The 24,785-nt window shown below is 41.8% G+C and overlaps 1 protein-coding gene across 5 annotated transcripts in view; it reads right to left on the bottom strand.

The window, feature by feature from the left end:
• The window catches only part of CEMIP2 (cell migration inducing hyaluronidase 2), a 78,740-nt gene that overhangs the window by 37,703 nt on the left and 16,252 nt on the right, over positions 1-24,785 (bottom strand). For 4 of the 5 annotated variants that reach the window (XM_072838234.1, XM_072838241.1, XM_072838251.1 and 1 more), the window contains 9 exons: positions 21,720-22,062; positions 17,052-17,192; positions 15,954-16,515; positions 10,241-10,410; positions 4,902-5,090; positions 3,014-3,183; positions 1,346-1,555; positions 835-1,040; positions 616-685 (listed from right to left, as the gene is read on the bottom strand). In XM_072838234.1, the coding sequence (XP_072694335.1) occupies positions 616-685; positions 835-1,040; positions 1,346-1,555; positions 3,014-3,183; positions 4,902-5,090; positions 10,241-10,410; positions 15,954-16,515; positions 17,052-17,192; positions 21,720-22,050 (2,049 nt within the window). In that variant the 5' untranslated portion in view covers positions 22,051-22,062. Of the gene's footprint in view, positions 1-615; positions 686-834; positions 1,041-1,345; positions 1,556-3,013; positions 3,184-4,901; positions 5,091-10,240; positions 10,411-15,953; positions 16,516-17,051; positions 17,193-18,666; positions 18,692-21,719; positions 22,063-24,785 lie in introns of those variants that run through there. The other variant, XM_072838265.1, reaches the window with a different exon arrangement.

Raw genomic sequence — 24,785 nt, 5'->3', positions numbered from 1 at the left:
TTTGTTTATCAAAATTAAAAACTGAAAAAAAAAAAAAAAAAAAAAAAAAAAAAAATTAAAAACTGAAATGATTAGGTACCAGGCCATGCCTGACTTGAATATGAGGAGCCAGAAAGATTGCACATGATCCGCTAAAAACACACTCTGAGGGGATCCCTGGGTGGCTCAGCGGTTTGGCACCTGCCTTTGGTGCAGGGCGCGATCCTGGAGTCCCGGGATCGAGTCCCGCGTCAGGCTCCCGGCATGGAGCCTGCTTCTCCCTCTGCGCCTGTGTCTCTGCCTCTCTTTCTCTCTATGTCTATCATGAATAAATAAATAAAATATTAAAAAAAAAAAAACACACTCTGAGAGTATGACAACCCCACACATTACCCCACCTCTTTTCCCCCACTTGGCATCTGTCTTACCTCACTCATAAACACTAACTGGCATGAAGGACGTAAAAGAAACAAAAGAACCATCTCAACCATATCTATCCTGCTTTCAGTGAAATAAGCAGTAGCAGAAACCACCGCCATCCTGAGTTAGACCGCCACACGTTACATCACGTCCATATAAACCAGAATACTTATAAACAGGAAAACAAAACAATGGAAAGCACTTAATATTACTTACCTGTGAGCCCGCAGCTGCGTTACTAATCAGGTGATTGTTGGGATGCGCAATCCAGAAAGTCGAAACGGCCCTGCAAGGCATTTTTTAAGGTGATTTAAGCATTAGTCATGAAAAAATCCTGCCCACTAAAAAAACCTTCCCCCCAAAATGTCTTCCGTCCCCCCAGAGTCAAAGGCCTGGAGCATCACACATGTGCTTTGTTCTGTGCCGGCCACTCACATGCAGTCCGTGGCGGGCACAGGGACGTAATTCCCAAACACTTTGTCTCGCATGGTGGTACACATGGAATTATTCCTATCGGTGGGGAGCAGGGTGCCGGGTTTGGTCAGGAGCCCCAAATTGTGGAACAAAATATTTCTCTGTTCAACACCATCTTCCAAAAAGAAACAATGACCCAGCGTGTCGAATCCAATGGTGTCTTTAATCTGCAGAAATACAAGTGTGTGATGTCATTGGTAATGTGACTGGCAGTGGTTTAAGTGACAAGTACTGTCCAAGTAGCACGCATGGGAGCATGGGACACATGCAGAAACACTGTCATCGTAACTGAAGGGGCAAAGCCGGATATCAGGTTTTAACCATCTCTGAATAGAGAAAAACACCAGAATTTTCAGTAAAAGGATGGAGAAAGATGCAGTACAGTAGCTCACTTATACCACATTGAGAGGTGGTGACAGCGAAGGAGAGTTAATTGGTCTCAACAATATGCGCTAGCAGAGAGGCTCCGTACCAGCAGGCCATTTGTCCCATGCACGGTGATGCACCGTGAGAAGCTGTGATGAATAGAAAGGCCATCCACGAACGTCGCGGGGCTGTACCCCCCCTTGTAATCCACGTCTCCGCACAGGTGAAAATGAACAGGATACCGCCCCAGCTCCTGCTGACCCATGTGTTTCAATTCCACATAAGAAAGATGGACGGAGGTGAAGTTTTTCCTTATCTATAAGACAAGATAACCAAAATCAAACCAACACACTCTGAAATATTCAAGTAGAAAAAAATATATATATACACACACACACACACCCACACACACATATATATAGATATAGATATATATATATATGTATGTATGTATATAGTTCTAATAGAAAATGTCTAAAGGAGAATATATATTAAAATATTTATTTTCTGTGGCACCTGGGTGGCTCGGTTAGGCATCTGCCTTCAGCTCAGGTCCTGATCTCTGAGTCCTGAGATGGGAGCCCCTCGTCAGGCTCCCTGCTCAATGGGGAATATGCCTCTTCCTCTCCTTCTGCCCCCTCCACCAAATAAATGATTAAAATCTTAAAAAAAAAAATAAAAATTTCTTTTCTTTGGCACCTTGCTTTCCTGGATGTCCAGTTACTAATTTAGCAAATGCTTCCTTTTTTCTCCAAAGTAGTCTCTATGCCCAATGAGACTCGCACTCACGACCCTGAGATCAAGAGTTGCATGTTCTACTGACTGAGCCAGTGAGGCACCCCAGCAAATGCTTCTCAACCTAAGTGAATACTTTAAAGAGCCATAAAAATAGCCTCTAATTAGTAATAAAAGGAAATGTAACCAGGAAAGCTATAGAAATGATTACTATATATGTAAAGTGTTTTTGGTTCATTCAAATATTTTGGTCATTTCCAGTCTTGTCTTGTTCTTTTATTTCTATGAACTCCACCACAGTTTGATAAATAGTTATGTGTAAATCCTCCCTCAATGTTTTCATTAGCACATATTATTTACTTCAGCTCTTTTTATAAATGTCTCTGTGATCCACAATTTAAACATTCTATTTTTAAACACTGGATTTTTAATCATACTACTAAAAACAAAGGAATAACATTGACCAACATTTCATTAAACAATATAACAGAAATGTTGCTAACAACCATAACCTATTCAGTGCACAAAAACTGATTTTAAAAAAACATGTAGCCAAAATGCAGGCCAAAAATCCAATCAGTTAGTACAGTGCAATGCTTCCCATATAGTAACTGCTCAGTAGTTTTAAAACTGCATACAAAATAAAATAAATAAAAAACTGCATACAAAAAATATTTTGACAGATATTTTGGATGTATATATTGTTGCTGCTTACTCTTTCATAATATGAAGTTTTAAAAAGAATCATCGATCTTTTCAGAGACTGCATGAAAGGACACCAAGAGTCTTTGGTTGTAACTGGTTCTTCCCAACATGAACTGATTTAATTCTTCATGGGACAAAATGGTTTAACTATAGGTTGAGGTCAACTAAATGAAGAGATAACTCTTTTAACTATGCAAAATCTCCTCGCTGACATTGAATAGAAAAATAAAATATGATTTCTTTTTAATACCCAGATATAGCTCATTCCAAAACTTGAAAGTTTTCACAAATGTGTATTTAGCAACTAAGGAACTCATTAAATCTTTTTGCCTACCATGACATGTCCGCCAAAGGTATCATAATCAAAGAACTGGCACTGGTTTCCAGCATAGCATGAGTCCTCCATTTCTCCTCGGATTAGAATATTCCGGGTGAGAATTCCAACCTCTGCTCTCATGTCTACACCATCAATGATCTCACCCATGTGCAGGAACTGAGGGGCTTCTGATTGATGTGGGCAAGAGACAAAAATATTTTTAAAAAGAACACATGAAAAATATCACAAAGACAGTCCTTTTCATTCTGCAACTCTAAGATACTATCAAAATTTATCGTCTGCTTCCAATTCCTAATACCTCAGAATCACAGACTATAAGGAAGCAAAGATTTTAAAGATTATTTACTCTAACCACTCACTCGATGTCAAAATTACACAGAGACAGAGAGGTTAATCCTCTCCTGAATGGCACCAATATTCTGGAATCTACCTAAGTATCCTCTCTCTCTCTCTCTCTCTCTCTCTCTCTCTCTCTGGATCCTGTCCATACCATATGCTCTTGTTCTAATCCCAAGGACACATGAAGAACCAAATCCATAGTGAATCCAGAAAAATGGATGGTTTTGTAGATGTTGATGAGGTATCCAGTTATTGTTGCTTTTACTTCAAAGCTAAAGTAATATGCATTTAAATATTAACAGTACAAATATTACCATTCTTTCTCTCCTACTTTTTAGTATTAGTATAGTATATTACTATATTATTTAGTATTAGTATACATATTAGTATGTATTCTTTTAAGTTTCCACCTTTTTTGGATGACTAGAAACACTTTTAATAATGAGCTTTTCTCTGATGTTTTTAATATATAAACTCAGGAAGGAAAAATACAAATAAATCAAGCAGTTAAGATCATGGGAGATTCATTATCATGTAGACTTGTTAACAAGAGTGGGAATTTCCAAACAAAATTAATGCCAGATGGTAACATAGTGGTTTTGGGTTTTGTTTCCTTCTTATGCTCTATATTATCAAGAAGGAAAAGTACCACTCTGAATGAAGCACAGAGATAAAGTGCCAAGTGAGCCAACTGTCCAATTTTTTTTTAAAGCCAAAATTCTTTCCGTTAAACTACAAAGCTCTCAATTACCCATGAGTGTGTGCTATGAAAGTTACTATCAACTCTTTTATCAATTTTATATAATTTTGAGTACAGAAGGAAGGGAGACGATGTAATAAATGAAATGCATAATAAATTCCACAAGTCAGGCAACATACAACCGAGCTTTGCCTATTACCTGGCTCAGTTTAAGTACCTGGTAAATATCAGCCATTCTTCCTAAACACACCTTACAGTATGGATCTCACTGCATATTGCTTCCCCTCAAAAAACATGATTCAAGATTATGATAAAAATGTAGTCTATAAACATACCTTTCTGGTTCTATTTTAAATATTAGTGAGATCTATATATTTGCCAAGGCAGTAGGCACTCAAAAATCATGAGTTTTTTTTTTAATTACAAAGAAGAAAGAGGTCTATTTAAATATCAATCAGAAAAAAATAAATAAATAAATAAATATCAATCAGTTGGTAATTGGGATTATTATTTGATAGCAAAAATTAGTAAGAAACAAGTTGGATAGGATCTTAGGGGAAAAAAATCCATCTAGTCCATATCTTTTTATTTTGTATTTTTAAACAAAGCAACAGCACAAAAACACTGATTTGCCTGCTACATATCATTCACAGCAACCCTACTGCTTTACTAACTACTCTTTATCTAACATTCTCTGGGATCTAGTGTTCAAAGCACCCCACTGCTAAGATCTTCAATATCCAGATGATAATGAGGATGCTGATGGTGATGATACTTTGGCCTTGGGGTAGGGAGAGGGGAGGGGGGATAGTCTAGGAATCAAATGGCAAAAAGCAAGTCTGATACCTTTGACTTTGACCTGGAAGCGGTTGCACTCAGGACAGGGGAGCAGAGTGAACTCCTCTGCTTGGTACATAGAATAGTCTGTGCTTGCAACCACAATCTGGTCTCCAGGGTTCCAACTACTAACGTCATCCAGCAGATGAAGCTTCACTCCATCCACCACCTCCACCCGGAAACCTGAAAGAGAAACACCTACACCAAAAAGCAAGAAAGAAAATGATGCATTAGTAGGCATTTTCCCCCCCTAAAATCAACCTCCTCCCTGACCCACAAATCAAAAGTTAAGACAGATGCAAACCAGTAAATTTCTAACAATGTTAACCATGTGCCAGTCATTCTGCAGATACAAATGATAAGAAGATGAACATGGACATCCCTGAGCTCCAGGATAGAGAGCCCCAAGTTCCCCTAACCAGACGGGACATGAAATGTCACGTCAACAACTCTTTTATAATTTTGAAGAAGGCTCTCAATTTCCAAATCTCTCACTGTACTTCAACTCAGTGCCATAATACTGGGTGCCTGGGTGGCTCAGTCAGTGAAGCATCTGCTTTGGGCTCAGGTCATGATCCTGGGGTCCTGGGATGGAGCCCCGCAATGGGCTCCCTGCTCAGCAGGGGAGTGGGTTCTCCCTCTGCCTCTGTCCCTCTCCCTGCTCATGATCTCTCTCTCTCTCTCATATTCACTCTCTCAAATAAATAAATAAAATATTTTTAAAATAAAACTATAGTCCTGCTTCCAAGCCATCCTAAAATGCAGTAATGCCAAACACAGAATAGGTCTGTATTCAGTACTCAGTGCTTCGATCTGATCCAAACAGGATGAGAAAACATTAACACACACATACTCTTAAGAATAAAAGTTTGCCAAGGCAAGCTCTTTTCTGTGCCTCTGTTCATGCTTTATTCTTTAGCTACAATGTCCTTCTACTCTTAATTCACCAAGATTCTAACCCCATCTTTTAAAGATCAGGCAAATCGGGATCCCTGGGTGGCGCAGCGGTTTGGCGCCTGCCTTTGGCCCAGGGCACGATCCTGGAGACCCAGGATCGAATCCCACATCGGGCTCCCGGTGCATGGAGCCTGCTTCTCCCTCTGCCTGTGTCTCTGCCTCTCTCTCTCTCTCTCTCTGTGACTATCATAAATAAATAAAAAAAAAAAAAAATTAAAAAAAAAAAAAAAGATCAGGCAAATCCTATTGTTTTTTTCAGTTGACTTATTTAAATAATCTCCACCCAAAGTGGGGCTCAACCTCATGATCCTGAGATCAAGAGCCACACGCTCTACCAACTGAGGCATCCAGGTGCCCCAAGATCAGGCAAATCTTTAAAGACTTCCCCAACATCCTTGCTGGGAGCAACCTCGTTCTCCAGGATTCTCACCCTAGTGTTCCCTCTGGTATTATTCATCCCGTCCAGTGGGAGAGTAGCTCACTTCCTTGAAAGGTACAGTCACAAGGGCAACACAGCACTCTACCTGCATCCTCACTCTATTTCGTTGTGCAAACTCAAAGATGTCTGCTGAAGGGATGAGCATTCCCACTACAATCTGCAATGTCACCCAGAGGCCACAGGACAGTGTCCCTGTCCAGCTCTGCTCCTCTCCAAGGATAACTTCAACTCTGCAGTCTGTGCAACCCAGAGACCACTAATCACTGATCTCTCCTAATGCCTCCTTTTGAAACTCAAACCAGGTTCCCAATTAGGCAGACGAAACCTGAAACGTTGATCCAACATCTCCTTCACTTACTCTTTTATGTGCAACCAAGTGTAGTAGAAGCATTTCCTGCTTCTAAAACATCCGTGATATAATCTGTCATAAACCAAAAGCTGACTTAATGCAAATGTATATGGAAGATGCATATGCAGATGGAAGCCACTTCAGAGGAGGGTAAAGGAGAAACATCGCATTCCAAAGGTACCAGTGCTTACAACCATCCTTCCAATTAACCGGCACACTACTCGGGGGTTGCTTTAAGATATATTGACACTTAGGGGGGCACCTGGGTGGCTCAGTGGTTGAGCCTCTGCCTTTGGCTCAGGGCGTGATCCCGGGGTCCTGGGACTGAGTCCCACGTTGGGCTCCACACAGGGAACCTGCTTCTCCCTCTGCCTGTGTCTCTGCCTCTGTGGGTCTCTCATGAATAAATAAATAAAATCTTAAAAAAAAAAAAAAAAGATACTGACACTAAGGGTCAATGGCAGGAGGGAAGAGACACATTTCCTCAAGTGAGGGAAACCAAAAAGAGAGAAATTCAGGCAAGGCATAAGGAATACTACAGATATCCTTACAATCCTGAGCTGACTCTCCTGATTTTAAAAACCTAGCCTGGGCAAGTCTTGGATTCTGTTCCTTGAGTTGCCGACCTATCATGCAGTTGTTTTCACAAAGGACCCAAAAAAAAAAAAAAAAAAAGTAAAGTAGCTTTCTTTTTTTATATGTTTCTTGCATCCAGATACTAAAGCCTATGATGGGATCTGGTCTAAACAATAATACTAATAATGATTACTCTAACAACTACCACTAATAGTTGCTGGAAGTTCACACTCATAATCAATAACTTTTCATCAAAACAGCTTTGAGAGACAGAAACCATTGTGCACATAGACATGAAGAAACCAGAAGTCAGGGAGTGCTGCAAGAACTTCTTCCAGCAAAAAAACCGCTGGAAATAGCAGACCCCACAATGGAATGCTAATTTAACTCCAGAGCCCAGTTTCCTCATTTTGTTTTTTCGGCCTTCCCAAGAATCAGAACAGGCAGGTTAAGCACAAAGCTAACCAAGAACTTTAGCAGCCATGACAATCACTGCCCAAATTTCCAAATTAAAAAAAAAAAAAAAAAAATATATATATATATATATATATATACACACACACACACACACATATATATAAAATCTAAAAAATAATTTTTTCAGAGAATTTTTTTTTCTTTCTTCTTTTTTTTTTAAGATTTTATTTATTTATTTGACACACACTGAGAGAAAACACAAGTAAGGGGAGTGGCAGAGAGAGAGGGACAAGTAGACTCTTTGCTAAGGAGGGAGCCTGATGCAGGACCCGATCCCAGGACCCTGAGATTATGACCTGAGCTGAAGGCAGAGACACTTCCCTGACTGAGCCACCCAGGCACCCACACACACACAGATAATTTTTCAAAAAATGCTTTTTAAAGAAGAGGACTGCTAGATAAAACAGGTTCAACTTCAAAGAACATTAGAATTTGTTTCTGGTTAAAAAAGAAGTCAGAAGGTTAGATGGGGACAACCTGTATTATTCAATAATTCCTCACCTTTTCCTAGCTTCAGAAGAAAATCCTGCCTAAGATTTCCTCCCATTAACACCAGCAAATTGGAAATATGAAAGGAAATAAGCTCACCCTCCTTGCTTCCTGGAGAGAATTTCCACCTCTTCCAAAAAGTAAGAGTCATTGAGAACACGGGACTCAGTATCCTACGATAGCTAGAATGTACCCTCTTCCAGAAATGAGTAGTCACTGGTTATGTGGAAATGAAAAACAAAATTTTCCACAGAGGAAATGTTGGCTTGAGGTTTGTCAGTAATTATCCTCTGCATGAACCCTTACTGGAAGCAATTCCACTAAACTCTTCATGCAGGACCAAATTCTTGCTAAGAAATGTTTCTCATCCACCTGTGCTTTTGGCCAGAGGCAACCATGATGGGGAGGAAAGAAGTGATCTTGGAGGCAGAAACCTGAGCTTCCCCATCCACAGATGTACCATCAACTCACCCCAAACCCAGAAGGCTGCTTAGAAGCAACATATGAAAGTCTCTGTTACATACGAGGAACTCTATTTACCTGTTTATTTTAAAGCAGAAGACTTTCTCTAATTACAATGGTACAAAATACACCATTATAACCCAAGTCATGTTCGATCACTGTTAAAATCACTGATACCACGTGCTTCCAACGCACGCTGTGCTAAAAACTTCATATTCTTCACATCAGATACCCACAACAGCCCTAAGTGGTAGTTCCTCTCATCATCCCCATTTTTCAGATAAGGAAACTGAGGGCTAGGAAGTTAAAATCACCATCACACAGTAAGTGGAAGAGCTGGGCTACACATTCCGGCACTCTGTCTCCAGAAATCCATCTTGTGACCATACTGCTACCTTGCTGCTCAAAACAGAGGTATGAGCCCTGATCAACCTTTCTGGGTAATAAAGCACTTCTCAATTACTCATTTCACAGCAATTTTGGTATACTATTTGGTTGCAAAGGAAAAGGCGGTAGGCAAGCACAGACAGGAGGCCACCAATCCATAGCTGGCACCAAAAAAAAAAGTCTGACAGCAAAGGAGGTAAGTAAATATCCTGAAAGAAACAAGCCAGAGGTACCCCAAATACCCAGTACTAGGCACTATTTGAATAAATGATATTTCTTCTGAAAAGTGAATGAGAACAAAAATTCAGCTGAAGAAAATGTAAAGATATAAGGTAACTATATGAAACATTATCTAAAGAGAGGGAAATAGATTAAAACAAAAATGAACACCAGGGGAATTCTTATATGTAAGATACAAACGACTAGATTATTTGCACGGAAAAAAAAAAAACTATCTTGGGACGGCTGGGTGGCTCAGTGGTTTAGCACCTGCCTTCAGCCCAGGGCATGATCCTGGAGCCCCAGGATCGAGTCCCACATCAAGCATCCTGCGTGGAGCCTGCTTCTCCCTCTGCCTGTGTCTCTGTCTCTCTCTCTCTCTCTCTCTCTCTCTGTGTCTCTCATGAATAAATAAATAAAATCTTTAAAAAAAAAAAACTATCTCTGGATGATAGGGTTAAGGATTAGTTTTTACTTTGTACTTTTCCGTGTTTTCCAATTCGTCTGTAAGATAAATGTCATTAGCTGGATAATCAAAGAAAACCTGCTAAGAAAATGAGAGGTTGGTTTGTACAGCATGTGTGCAAAAGTACTATTTGCTAGCAGGTCTACCTAAGGAGAGGATCCAAAGTTCAAAACTATGTTCACAGTCACAGAGCATAACCAAAGGCAGCTCACCCCACCACATCTAGATTGCTTCAACTGGTTCCAACTCCAGGAAACAAATCCATTTCTAACACTTAACCATACTTTATGACTCAAGAATCGAGAACAAAGTCCAGTCGGGAGTAACCGAACTAGAACAGAGCATTCTCCAATCCAATAAGAACTCTTGGAGTCTACAGGATCAGAGGAGGCAAACCGCAGGTTTTGTCTTCAACCAGCTGAGAAATCTAATCAGACTGTCCTCTGACTACACCACCACCTAAAAAAGAACCAGTCTTTCACAGTACTTACCAATGTCTTACAAGGGTCTAAACCACACTTGCTTACCTTCAATCCACTCACTGTAAGCTGTCACAGTGAACTTCTGACCATCCACAGTATGAAATTCTCTTTGGGCAAGAGCCTTCCCTCCACTGCTATGATTTTCATAGTTTCTCACAGATTCATTGCAAGAGGTACTCCCACCATCAATGACACCAACCAAAGCCCACGCTTGCCTAGAAGGAAAAAGAGCACATGCCTTATTTGTCATGGTACCAACCCAGATTCTTTTACTTTTTTATTATTTTTTTCAAAAGATTTTATTTATTTATTCATGAGAGACACAGAGAGAGGCAGAGACACAGGCAGAGGGAGAAGCAGGCTCCCTCTGGGGAGCCTGACACAGGACTCGATCCCAAGACCCCATGATCACGTCCTGAGCCAAAGACAGATGCTAAAGCACTGAGCCACCCATACACTCCTTTTTATTTTAAGATTTTTATTTATTTATTTGAAAGAAGGAGAGAGAGAGGGGAAAAGCGTGAGAAAGGGGAGGGGCAGAGGGAGAATCCAAAAAAAGCCCAAGTCGGAGCTCAATCCCAGGACCCTGGGATCGTGACCTGAGCCAAAGGCAGATGTTTAACCGAGACACCCAGGCATCCCATCAACCCAAAACCTTGACACAGATATTATGTCAAGTGCTTCAATTCTTCTATTTCATTTTTATCAATCCCTCTATCTTTTTCCCTGAGGTTGTAAGTCCAAATCTTGACTAAAGTAACTGACGTCACAGAAGGAAATGCACATGGATTTGAAATCCTTGTTTGTCTAGCTCTGTAACAGGTGAAACACAGATGACTGGGACTAAAATGAATCACTGTCTTCCTTCCTCAATACACACCCATTTTATTCACCTATCATTCTGGCCATAAACCCATTTATTTCCCTTCTTTTAAAATGAGTATTGCACGCACCCCAATGTTTACAGCAGTATTATCTACAATAGCCAAATTATGGAAACATACCAAGTGTCCATCGACAAATGGATAAAGATGTGGTGTGTATATACAATGGAATATTACTCAGCCACAAAAAAATGAAATCTTGTCATTTGCAAAGACACGGATGGACCTAGAGAACATTATGCTAAGCAAAATAAGTCAGAGAAAAACAACTACCATAGGATTTCATTCACATGTGGAATTTAAGAAACAAAACAGATGGGAGCGCCTGGGTGGCTCAGCTGGTTAAGCATCTGCCTTTGGCTCAGTTCATAATCCCAGGGTCCTGGGATATAGCCCAATATTGGGCTCCCTGCTCAGTGGGAAGTCTGATTCTCCCTCTGCCCCTCCCCCTGCTTATGCTCCCTCTCTCTCTCTTACTCTCTCTACAATAATAAATAAAACCTTTAAAAAATAAAAAGAAACAAAACAGATAAACATAAGGGAAGGGGGAAAAAGAAGCAAACCATAAGAGACCCTTTTTTTAAATTGTATTTTATTTATTTGAGAGAGAGGGAGCACAAACAGGGGGAAAGATGGAGAGGGAGATGCAGGCTCCCTGCTGAGCAGGAAGCCTGACATGCCGGACATGCTGCTCCATCCCAGGAACCATGACCTGAGCTTAAGGCAGACACTTGACTGACTGAGCCACCCAGGTGCCCTCACAAGAAACTCTCAACTATAGAGAACAAACTGACAGTTACCAAAGGGGAGAAGACTGGGGGGCAGGGGGGTGGGTGGAGGGGGCGAGATGGATGAAACAGGTGATGGGGATTCAGGAGGGCACATGTGGTGATGAGCACCAGGGGACGTAGGGAGCTGTTGAATCACTATACCGTACACCTGAAACTAACATTACACTGTATATCAAACGCAAATTTAAATAAAAACTTTTGAAAAGAGAAAAAAGAAAAAGAATATCCTCTCTTTGGAAATATCAGCAATGTTCTCAAATCTGGCTGCATAACAGAACGACCCAGGGAGCCTTAGGAAGCCATGCGTACTCAGACCCAGCCCAGACTGATGTCATCACCACCTCTCCAGGTGGGGCAGGCATTGGTGTATTTTCAAAGACTTGAATGGGCAGCCACACTTGGAACCGCTGAGTTAGAGAGTGGTTCTCACACTTCAGTGTGCATTAGAACACTTCAAGGGCTTGTCAAAGCAGATTGCTGGGCCCCACCCTCTGATTTCTTGAGGTGGGGCCAGATGATATGCATTTCCAACAAACACCCCAGTGATGCTGATGCTGCTGGTCTGAGGACCACACACCGAGAACCCCTGAGTTAGAAGTCAGAGGTTAGAGCGGTAGTCATCAACCCTAACTACACATCAAATGCCCGGAGTCCTATCCTTCAGAGATTCTTCTGTAAAAATATTTAGGGGGCCCTGGGCCAGGGATTTTTAAAAAATCTTAGCAGGGTAAAGTTGAGAACTATTGAATTACTGGTATCTTAATCTTAAAGTTGTATAATCACTATCTAAAAGATTAAAAATTTTACATGCCATATATCAATTTGTTGAAAGAGGCTGTGTTTGAAAATGCCCTTTAATTTCATTTTATTTCTGTAATAAACATTCCTGGGACTTGCTGAAACTTGTGGCCAAAATAAAAAGAGAACAAAGACAAAAAGCCAAAAAAAAATTTGCCTTAAGATTCCTGGTCTTGGGATCCCTGGGTGGCTCAGCGGTTTAGCGCCTGCCTTTGGCCCGGGGCGTGATCCTGGAGACCCTGGACTGAGTCTCATATCAGGTTCCCTGCATGGAGCCTACTTCTCCCTCTGCCTATGTCTCTGCCTCTCTCTCTGTGTCTCTCATGAATAAATAAATAAAATCTTTAAAAAAAAAAAAATTCCTGGTCTTAAAAAAAGAAAAAAAAAAAGATCCCTGGTCTAAAACATGGGGGGAAAAATGTGAATTTCTTACTCGGGGGGAGTGGATGGGGGTATGTGGTGGCATACACAAACACATACACACACACATATGTATATACCCACCAAATGTAATCTATGCCAGACAGATGGTGGCTGGATATTCACAGATAAAAGTTAACCAAAGCGTGCCTATATCCTTATAAATTCCACACCTGCCCTATGTGGATTAGCTACTTTTCAGCTGACTATGCTTTACAGCTCTATTTATATTCCTTGATAGCACAAAGAATCAAATGCCAAATGTCTCAATTTATTATCTCCTATGTGAGAGGAAAGGAGAAGAAATATCAGAGGCTTCCTTTATTTACCAGAGCTGCCTCAGCAACTATAAAACAATGTTCTATTCTCCTGACATTATCTCCAAAACACTCCTACTTCCCTCCTCCACTTGAGGAAAATTTCAACGCACCAGAACATTATCTTCAAAGGCGTGTGTTTATGTACACTGGAGATAATGTCAAAGCAATGGAACACTGGCAAAGGATCACAACTCAAATTCCTCTGTCAAATCAGCAGCACCATTTTAAAGGGAATTTAGAAACCAGTAGGGAAAGGAACCAAAAAGAGTCAGACAAAATGTCCTGGCTAATGATCGCACAAAGGCAGAAAAATAATGGAGTAAAGAGACAAAAGTGGTCATCCTGGCATTACTGGATAATGAGCCAAAGTGGCCATCTAACCTTGAGAAGATCGTGCTTCCATTCCTAACTCTATAAAGACAGACCTATGTACACATGGGTTTCAAGCGATGGATAAAAGAACATTTGGAGAAGCCCTTTTTATAACAGAGGTCCAAACTGGAAAAGACGTCCAGCAGTGAACACAGTGTGGTAGTCAGACAGCAGAAAATGAACAGCAAGGAGAACGAGCCAGCGCTGCATGCATCAACACACCCAACACTCAGTTAACGCAGCGCTGAGCAAAGAAGCCAGATGCAACATATGATGCATGCTTGCATTTGTACGAAGTCCAATTACAGGCCAACGGAAACTCCCCTGTTCTCCACAAATTCCGGTGAAGGGTTATCTTCGGTGAGCAGGAGTGATCAGTGAAACAGAAGGGACCGCAAGGGGCTCCCGGACCACTAGTGATATTCTATCTAGACCTGGGTGGTGGCAGTCCAGGTATCAGGTTGTGGGAAGTCATTAAACCCTGCATTCTAGTTTTTAGCACTTTCCTGCATGTGTATGATAATTAATCATAATTTTTTTTAAACCCAGTTCCGAGGTTTGGCACCTGCTATTTATTCCCTGTCTAGAAAGCTCTCCATCTCCCAACTGCCTACAGAGCATGTTACCAAACTGCCGTCGGGTTTCTCACCTATGGGAAGCCTCCACAGACTCCCCAGGTGGATCTGGGGGTTCCTTCTATTTGCACTCCCGTTACAGCCTGGAAGCAAGTGTCTCTCTGTATGCTCCTGTCTATTTAAGTGTGTTTATCCATGGGATTAGGGGGGCACCGAGCTGGCTCAGTTGGAAGAGCATGATCTGTGGTCCTGAGTTGAGGAGAGGAGAGGAGAGGAGAGGAGAGGAGAGGAGAGGAGAGGAGAGGAGAGGAGAGGAGAGGAGAGGAGAGGAGAAGAGAGGAGAAGAGAAGAGAAGAGAAGAGAAGAGAAGAGAAGAGAAGAGAAGAGAAGAGAAGAGAAGAGAAGAGAAGACAAGACAAGACCACACTATCCACACTATCCACACTATCCACACTATCCACACTATCCCCTGGATTAAATAATGGCTTTCATCCAAGCACCTATGCAAACCCAGTGCGCAGCATCTCCTCAATATCCCTGGGGTGAAGAAAAGGCATTTTAAAAAAAAATTACACACACTTTTCTTCATTAATTTTGTCTTCTTAACTTTCTCTAGAATTTCTGCAGGTCACATTCCACCCCAACAGCCAAAGGAAAATAACAACTGGATCAATCAACCATCCAAGGAAAAAAATAACTCGACCACTTGAGCACTTAGTGTTGGAAAGTCCTCTCACTTTTCATAGCAGACATTCCCTGGCTTTGCTAAGAACACCGAGCAGAATTAAAACTTCTGTTTTCTGAATTACATGTTGAGCCAGCTACTTCCCCCAGCCTCAGGGCTGGATGAGGAAATCCTGGTCAGCCAGTGGAGGGCACACGAGCTGCCAGCAGCAGCAGCAAGGTCGCCCAGTGTGTGCAGGAGCTGCCCAGCCCTCTATTTCGGGGCTTTCCTCACCTAGGCCAGGCCTCCAGATACCTGCGCCAATCACACAAGCAGATTCAAATCGGCATGCGTAGAGCTCCAAATAAAAGGAAGAGAAAACTGTGCACATGCCACCCCTTCAGGCTTTTCAGGCACTTTTGACACCTCAGCACACCATCAGTTAGCTGGAGCTTCCTACGGTTTGCAAAAGGTAATGAAAGAAGGAAGTAAACCACCCTCAAACTGTCCGACGGCTTCTCCGTACACTTCTGTTCTTTGCTTTTCAAAGCCTGATGCCACAGTTCACAAAGTGCTTCATAGACAGACACTTCATAGACACTTCATAGACACAGGCAGAGGGAGAAGCAGGCTCCCTGCAGGAAACCTGATGTGGGACTCGATACCAGGACCCCAGGATCACACCCTGAGCCGAAGGCAGATGCTCAACCACTGAGCCACCCAGGTGTCCCAAGAGAAGAGCTTTTGTAACCAGCATCTTGTCTTCCAGCCCCGTTTCAAAGCAAGAAGCAACCAGACTTCCAAACAGTAGGGGCCTTTGTGACACCCAAAGCCAGGCTGCGGGGCAGGGTGTCCCTTTCTGCCACCCCTTCTCCCGTCACACAGACACAGACTCTGACACGTTGCTGGGAAGGAAAGTAAAAGGTATGCCCACCTGTAGCCCAGTCCTTGGATCAGCTTACTTCCCAGCCGGTCCTGGATCATTTGTATGGTTCCCTGTAGGAGGCTCTTGGCTGCCGAATCTCCAACGGCTATGGCAACAATCCGGCCCGGATCCTGTATTCTCAGAAATTCCTGAAGCCGTCTACTCTCATTGTGGTATTCATGGGTATCAAACCTCACACTTTCCAAAATTTTGGCTGTGTCTTGGTCAATGATCCTCACGTTGAGGCCCCTAGAAAAGTCTTTCTCGAAGGCATAGGACCCGAAGGTCAAGCCTGAGGAAGGCAGAGTTCTCGCCAACGACGTCCACGCAAGCTTCTGTGCCCCGTGTATCTCCAGTGTCCCACCAGCTTCCACGCCAATAAATTTTTTGCCAAATGTTGGCATACTTTCACCTTCATCTGACTTGCCATACAAGGCAATTGTCGCTTTGGATTTATAGCGACATTTTTCTGCTCCAATATGAAGCGCCCCACCATCCTTGATCAGGATGTAACGAGTCCTCAAAGTAATATTTCTGGATCCATCTTTATCATCCCCAAAAACAAGCAATCCTGCAAGGAACAATACTAGTATCAGCCAACTTCTATAACATCTCTCTGGGATGTAGAGAAATGGTTTACCCTGGGGGGAGAGGAGGAGTAGAAAAAACTCTTCTGCGATTAAGTTGGGGAGAAAAATTTATTAGAGTCTGCTTAGAAAATTAAGCCTGTTTTCAAAACACAGTAGAGGTAGAAATGGAGAGGTCATGTCTCAACACGCTAGAAATGCCCAAAAGCATAAATTTCAACCCATTCACCTTACGACTAACTTATTTTTAGAAAAATATCTAAGAGCCTGTAGATCATTTTTACATATGTTAATGCAGATTAATTCTCTCATCACTCTCCGTAGCTATAACAAAGATGGGGCTATGAGAGATCACCTTCTGGAACTGCTTCCTTTCCTATCAATCAAAGGTCTTGACTGGAGTGATTTCTAAGGACCTCTTCTTAGCTCTTGAATTCTATGGTTCTACCTTAGGAACTTCTCATGCCCCCTATAGGAAGGAGCACCTTTGCAGCTCCCATAGGCAGGGACCAGTCCTCACCTCCATCCTGAATGACTACAGAATTCACCGTGGCATCTGAGGTCAGACGGAACATATCTCCCTCCTTGATAACAACTTGCTTTGCAGAATCTTGTCCTGGATCCCAGTTCCTGAGACGTGGGTTTTGATCTGGGCAATTCTCTATTAAAAAAAAAAAAAAAAAAAGGGCAACGTCAATATCCCATCAATGCAACAAATTCCAAGAATGCCTTGAGCCTGATCCAAGCACTATCATCATTTATCACCATCTGCAAAGATGGGCAGACCTGTTTTAGGTTCCTGCCATCAGAATGGAAAACTCATTCCATTCCACCCAGCAGATATGTCAAACCCTTCCCTTCAACGCATAAAAAAGGTTTCTCTACAAAACTAAGTTGCTACCATCTAGGTCAGGTCAAACTCTGCAAGGTAAACACGGAGTTCCCCTGAATCTTCTACTCTGGAAATAAATTAACAGCAAGAAGCAAAACTGTGAACTGTCTTTGGACCCACACTAGGAAGCAGTTTTAGCAAACAAAATCTATTCACAACCTACTAAGAAATAAAAAATAGGAACTGTTAAAGTTAGCTATGGCAGGTCTTCCCAGGTTCCTTCCTGAGCAGTGAATCATAAAGCAGACTACAGAAGCACCTCTATCATTCTAGAAGCCACAGCTGATAAATACCAGCTCGCAATGCAGACATGCTCGCTTTCCCAGTGAAACTGCAAGAGGCAAACAGCCAAAGACATGACTTCTCATTTTCACAGACAAGGAAATGACAGATCAGAGAAGCCAAATCCAAGATTACTCAGCAAGTTGAGTGATATGCAAGTTCCCCCTTAAGAAACAAGGTTTACTAGACATGCAGTGTTCCTTTACTAGAATTTGCCTCTTGAATAGATGATGATGGAAACATAAAAGTATTCTGTGTTGCCACAGCTATTTAATGCACAAGAACTTAAGTTGCTGCTATAATTGGGGGCAGGGGTGGTGGCAGGAATCACACTGGTTTTGATCAACTAATGACCAAGTATTTACTGAAGATCCATTTGTTCACTTTGTACTAGGTATTATAAAATTTATAAAGCATAGAATGAACTCACAGCCTGTAGAGCTTATAGTCTAGTTTAGGAGAAAAGCCACCAGGTAGGAAATAATTAAATACTGAACAATGTGGTAGTCACTTGACATGCAAATGAGCTCAGAGAAAGGAGGGGTGGGTTGGAGTACCTGAGGCAGTTTCAGTGAGACATGGGGACACTAGACCTGAACCCCCAAAGGCCAGACAGTACTTCCATTAAGAAAAGCTTGGGGCCACACAGGTGGCTCAGTAGGTTATGCATCCAACTCTTGATTTCAGCTCAGGTCATAATCTCAAGGTCATGAGAACGAGCTCTGTATCGATCTCTATGCTGGGTGTGGAGCCTGCTTAAGATTCTCTCTCTCCCTCTCCCTCTGCCCCTCCCCTGGCTCCCTCTCTAATTAAAAAAAGAAAGAAGAGAGGGGAGGGGAAGGGAGGGGAGGGGAGGGGAGGGGAGGGGAGGGGAGGGGAGGGGAGGGAAGGGAAGGGAAGGGAAGGGAAGGGAAGGGAAGGGAAGGGAAGGGAAGGGAATGAAGGTGAGAGATGCAAGTACCCCTTGCCATCCAAGTCCATTGGTTCCTCAGTTAGAAAAGCAAAATGAAGGGACACCTGGGTGGCTCAGCGGTTGAGTGTCTGCCTTTGGCTCAGGCCATGATCCCGGGATCCTGGGGTCAAGTCCCACATCGGGCTCTCCGTGGAGAGCTGGCCTCTCCCTCTGCCTACGTCTCTGCCTCTCTCTGTCTCTCATGAATAAATAAATAAAATCTTTAAAAAAAAGAGAGAGAGAGAAAAACAAGATGAAGCCCATATTTAAACTCAGCCAAGGTAGGGATAGGCAATGTATGCGTAGGAATCCTATAAAGGTAGAAGGTACATGTTGGAAAATAATAGGAGGAAAAGCAGAGAGACTGAGTGCAGCACAAAGATATTAATTTTTATAGAAAGGAAATTCTGATTCCTCATTTTGAATTGTATAACCCTTAATGCAAACATCTTATTTCTAAGCATTTGTATTTTGCCCTCGGCTCATGGCAAGGTGATGGTAACTACTGCAGTTAAAATCAGCCCTGCTGGTTAAATCCTTGGCAATTATCTCACGGAATTTTTCTCAAAGCAGTTTTATAATCACCAATATTTAATTCAGATAAGTCAGTGATCATCACTATTATACTAGAAATAATCCTTAAATATTTCTTTCCATTGAAGAAACAAAACTCTTGAATGTGCTCTGACTCAATACTACGGATTTCTTAAACTTCTCTCCAACCTCCCTCTCTTCCCATAAAACATCTAGCTGGAACATTCCATGATGTTATGTCACAAGTAAATGTCCCATACAAAAAGCACTCTACCTAGCTACTGAGAAGGAAATACTGTCTTTTAACATGTAGAGCCTACCAAATGGTTATAGAATTCCTCTTGGTTTTCATTTTGCTGTTTTGTTTTTTTTTTACAGAGAGACAGAGACTCTTAAGCAGGCTCCATGCCCAGTGTGGAGCTCAATCCCACGACCCAACACAGGGCTCAATCCCACGACCATGAGACCATGACCTGAGCTGAAATCAAGAGTCAGAAATTTAACTGACTGAGCCACCCAGGTATGCCAATTCCTCGTTTTTAGTTATTTCCCAGGCGAGCATGCTTCCTTAGGAACCATCACCAAAAATTCTAGTCTACTTCCTCCCAGTAGAGTATACTTAATGAGAAAATACATGGCCCGCAGAAGGCATTGACAAGTAGCTCAGGAGCCCCACCTCCCAGGCTGCCCATTGTTGAACTTCAGGTTCATTATCAAGATTATATAACATCAGTAATCACAGTGAGGCTGACCCTGAAAGATGTCAGCATACCACATATTTCCACTGAAGTTTTGCACTTGTACTGCCAAAATGTGACACTAAAGAATGTTGATTCAAAGGAACCACATCAGTGATTCACTGTCTCAGATGGAATATGAAACATCAATTAAAGCCACAGATTTCAGCTCTGATCTCCCCCTCCCCCCCTGGATCTGGCAGGTCTTTACTACAGATTACTTGGGAAGAATGAATCAACTGCACTGAACTTGGTTATTCTGCTGGAGAAAAGGGGTGAGAAAGTCAATGCTAAGAGCCAACAGAAAGCAATGTTACAAACTCATTCTGTGGTCTGCTGGCCTGGTCCACAAAAATGTTGATATGAACATCTCTCTTTCTTCAGCTCTATTCTTTTAGAAGCACTGACACAACCCCGCCCCCAACCAGGACTTTAAAGTCTATAAAACCCCTAAAGCACCCATGGAAGCTAAATAAAATAGTACTTGTAAGTCTTAGATATGATAACATGCTTCTCAGATGTTATATCCATTTAAGGAGACATCTAATTTGACAAAAATCTGTTGTAGATCCCAAAAAAAAAGTAGGGGGCAGACAAAAATGATGCCCAATCCAGGTTGTTTTGGTCTGCTTCTCCCTTGACAGATATGAGCCCTCTGATTTTTGGACTGGTGGATGGGACTCTATCATGAGGCCATTCTTTGTTGATACTATATTGAAGCTATCTGACAATAAATTTCTTCAAACCATTCAAAGTATTAAGATATCACCAACTTGAAAAGCAAAGGCCATTTAAGAAATGAAAACCTCCTCAGATGATATTTAAGTATGAGCAATGAGTGATTTTTAGATAAATGTATTAGACTTTAAAGCTCCTAATGGATGTTTTCCTTTGAGGATACACATTGTTCCTCAAAAATACTTGAAGCTAAAATAAAAAAATAAAAAATAATAAAAAAATAAATACTTGAAGCTTCTCTTTTAGAACTGTCTCCCAACTGGTTTCAAGCTATAGAACACAAATCTTAGTATTTTCACTGATTTAAAAAAAAAAATCGGGACACCTGAGTGGCTCAGTTGGTTAAATGTTTGCCTTCAGCTCAGGTCATAATCCCAGGGTTCTAGGATTGAGCCCCGCATCAGGCTCCCTGCTCAGTGGGAAGCCTGCTTCTCCTTCTCCCTCTGCTTACCACTCTGCCTACTTGTGCTCTCTGTCAAATAAATAAATAAAAACTTTTAAATAAAAAAAACACGAATGTAGTTTTACCACTACATTTAGTAATTTTTTAAATATATTTTTTAATTTTTATTTTAAGTAGGCTCCACACGCAACATGGGGCTCAAACTCACAACCATGATCAAGAATCACACACTATACAGACTAAGCCAGCCAGGCACCCCTACATTTAGTAATTCTTATCACTGAAAACTTTTGGCAGTCAGAAAATCATACGAAGGATAAAATTGTGCTACCATAAGAATGCAGTAAAGACTCAAATGAATATTTTGAAAAGAAATGTTCTAAGAACATCTTGAGCACTGGGACAAAGTAGTAAAGTGAAAGGAAGAACAATTCCTTAATTGAATCATTTCCAATGGATTCCTTTAACAATTGCTTTAATAAACGGTTATACCTCCTATTCTCTAATTATATATTAATTAGCTAGAGCCAAGTGGAGATACCACAAGTTTTTCTTTTTAATTCTATCCTACTATTTCCTTCCCTTGTTCTTCTCCTAGAACAAGTTCTCTGTACACGGGCGATTCCACACGTGCATCTGTGATCACTTACCATCTGGAGCATATTTTGAGGATATTCCTAAAATGGTCGCAAGTGCAACAAAAAATGAGAAACTAGTGACGGCAAAGCAAATGAAAGTATTTTTGTGCCTCTTCTGCTTTTGGCTTTCTCTCTGGGCCTGCTGCTCTTCAGGTGAGAAAGCAAAGGTGGCCCGGGCTTCCTGTCTGATGGAGGTCAATTTGGCTGAAGCTTGGCTCTTTGGAGGAGGAGGGGGCCGCAGTGGCACAACCTTCCCTGGAACATAGCCTGACGAGCGATGGCTGTTTCCATTCTGAGGTTGTAGGAAAGCAGGGGAGTGTCCCCTGGAATCAGTGGCATGCATGATACACTGTCACTGCAAAAAAGAAAAGAATTAAGGTTCAGAAATGTGAGAATTGTAATAGCTTTTTTAAAAAAGATTTATTTATTTGAGAGAGAGAGCATGTACAAGCGAGCAGGGGGAGGCGCAAAGGGAGAGAGGGAATCCTCAAGCAGACTCCTCACAGCGCATGGAACCGAAACAAGGCTGGATCCCATGACCCTGATTTAATGAGCAGAGGTGAAACCAAGAGTTGGCCGCTCACCCGACTGAGCCACCCAGGCACCCCTGTAATGGCTTTATTAAGTGTTTTTTATTGTGACCAAATCACATAACATAAAACTCACCATTTTAACGTGCACAGTCCTGTGGCATTAAGTACCTTCACGGTTTTGCACAACTATCCCCACCATCTATCTCCAGGACTTTTCATCATCCCAAACAAAAATTCTGTAGCCATTAAGCAAGAATTTCCCATTCCTTCCTTCCCCAGTCCCAGGTAACCACTGTAATGACTTTTTGAAAATATCAAGTCAGCTCACATCCCTGATATAATCACTAATTGCGTTTTTTTTTTTTAAGATTTATCTATTTATTTATTCAGAGAGAGAGAGAGAGAGAGAGAGAGAGGCAGAGACACAGGCAGAGGGAGAAGCAGGCTCCATGCAGGGAGCCCGACGTGGGACTCGATCCCAGGTCTCCAGGACCATGCCCTGGGCTGAAGGCAGTGCTAAACCGCTGCACCACAGGGGCTGCCCACTAATTACATTTTAATGTCACTGCTTCTTGACCTTGGTTGCACATTTTAATCACCCACTAACATCAGTGCTCAGTGCCACACCTCAAAGCAATTAAGTTAGGATCCAAGCATCTCTATCTTTAAATGCCCCCACCAAGTGATTCTAATGAGCACCTTGGTTGAGAGCCACTCTTCTAAGGCAACTGTTCTCAATTTGCACTGTGCCTAAGAATCACCAGGGATATTTGTTAAAAATGTAGATTCCTGGGCCCTCCACCCCCGTGATTCCAGCTCAATTGTTGGAGAGGGATTTTTACATCTTTAAAACATACCCCGGTGACACTGAAGCCAGTGGTCACACTTTTCGGGTATCATTACTCTAAGCTCTTCAAACTAAAGTTAAAGTCCATGCATCCTATGAAGACGACAAGTTGGCCCTAAAGAGTTCCAATAGGGGGCAGCCCTGGTGGCTCAGGGGTTTAGCGCCGCCTTCAACCCGGGTGTGATCCTGGAGACCCGGGATCAAGTCCCACATCAGGATCCCTGCATGGAGGCTGCTTCTCCCTCTGCCTGTGTCTCTGCCTCTCTCTCTCTCTCTGTGCCTCTTATGAATAAATAAATAAAATCTTAAAAAAAAAAAAAGGAATACAGGATGGTATAAATTCTTTAGAAAAAAATAAAATAAAATAGAGTTCCAATAGACAAGCTTTCATGTTTAGGTGTTTGACTTCCCCACTAGATTTATCTTTCAGCAAAACAGCTTAAGTATTTCTACCTGTGTTATCATTTCACTGTAGACTCTGAATTCATTTAATGAGAAAACCTGAAGTCCACATTCTCTGGTTAAAAAAGAGACAACAGGGACACCTGGGTGGCTCAGCGGTTGAGCGTCTGCCTTTGGCTCAGGTTGTGATCCTGGGGTCCTGGGATCAAGTCCCACATCAGGCTCCCTGCAGGGAGCCTGCTTCTCCCTCTGCCTGTGCCTCTATGTCTCATAACTACATAAATTTTAAAAATTTTGTTTTTTTTTAAGATTTATTTATTTACTTATGATAGAGAGAGAGAGAGAGAGAGAGAGAAAGGCAGAGACACAGGCAGAGGGAGAAGCAGGCTCCATGCCGGGAGCCCGACGTGGGATTCGATCCTGGAACTCCAGGATCTCACCCTGGGCCAAAGGCAGGCACCAAACCACTGAGCCACCCAGGGATCCCTTCATAACTACAGAAATAAAATCTTAAAAAATAATAATAAGTCCTCAAATTCTGTTTAAAAAGTAGGCATTCAAATATTATGATTAGAATAATTTTTTTTAAAAAATCTAACTCAAAGTCCATACTGCCAGGCACTGTTGTAAACCTCTCACATGGATTACTCATCTAAAATACTTAATACAAGAAATCTCAGTAGTTCCCATGGTCCCCATCTTACATATGAGAAAGACTGAGGCCTAAAAAAGGTTAATTAGCTAATATATGGGAAAACCAGGACTTAAACCCAGGGCACACTAGTATTCAGGCTCTTAACTGTTATACTAATGTGTCTTTTAAGACAATTGAGAGGCAAAAATTTCAAAGACATCAGTTTTCTGATTTGCAAGGGTGTAACTAGAATGGGCTGAGTCAAAGAGCACATTAGCATTTTCAAGAATTCTTCATGCAGAAGTCCACTACAAATGATTCTTATCTAGGAGAAGCTGACACACACATAAAACAAGGTCAGTCCTTCTTATTCTCTATAGTAAGCACTTGGAAGTTTCTGAATGAGTCAATTTTGAATGCAACCCGACTTTGACTTTGCAAAGTCAAAAAAAAAAAAAAAGCAAGGAAGCCAGAAATGCTATGCTTCTATCATGTTCTTAGTACTGTGGATAAATAAGGACTGTGGATAAATATGATGTGTTCAGTGGCTTCAGAAACATGGTTCCATTACTTCCCTTCCTTCATAGCTAGAGCATCTCAGAGTCACCTGATTTCATTCAGTCCCCTTGTAATTAATCCTCCTCGACTTCTGCCAAAACAGT

This window comes from Canis lupus, chromosome 1 (assembly GCF_048164855.1).
Source record: "Canis lupus baileyi chromosome 1, mCanLup2.hap1, whole genome shotgun sequence".
Lineage (NCBI taxonomy): Eukaryota > Metazoa > Chordata > Mammalia > Carnivora > Canidae > Canis > Canis lupus.
This window is presented reverse-complemented; position numbering and strand designations above follow the sequence as displayed.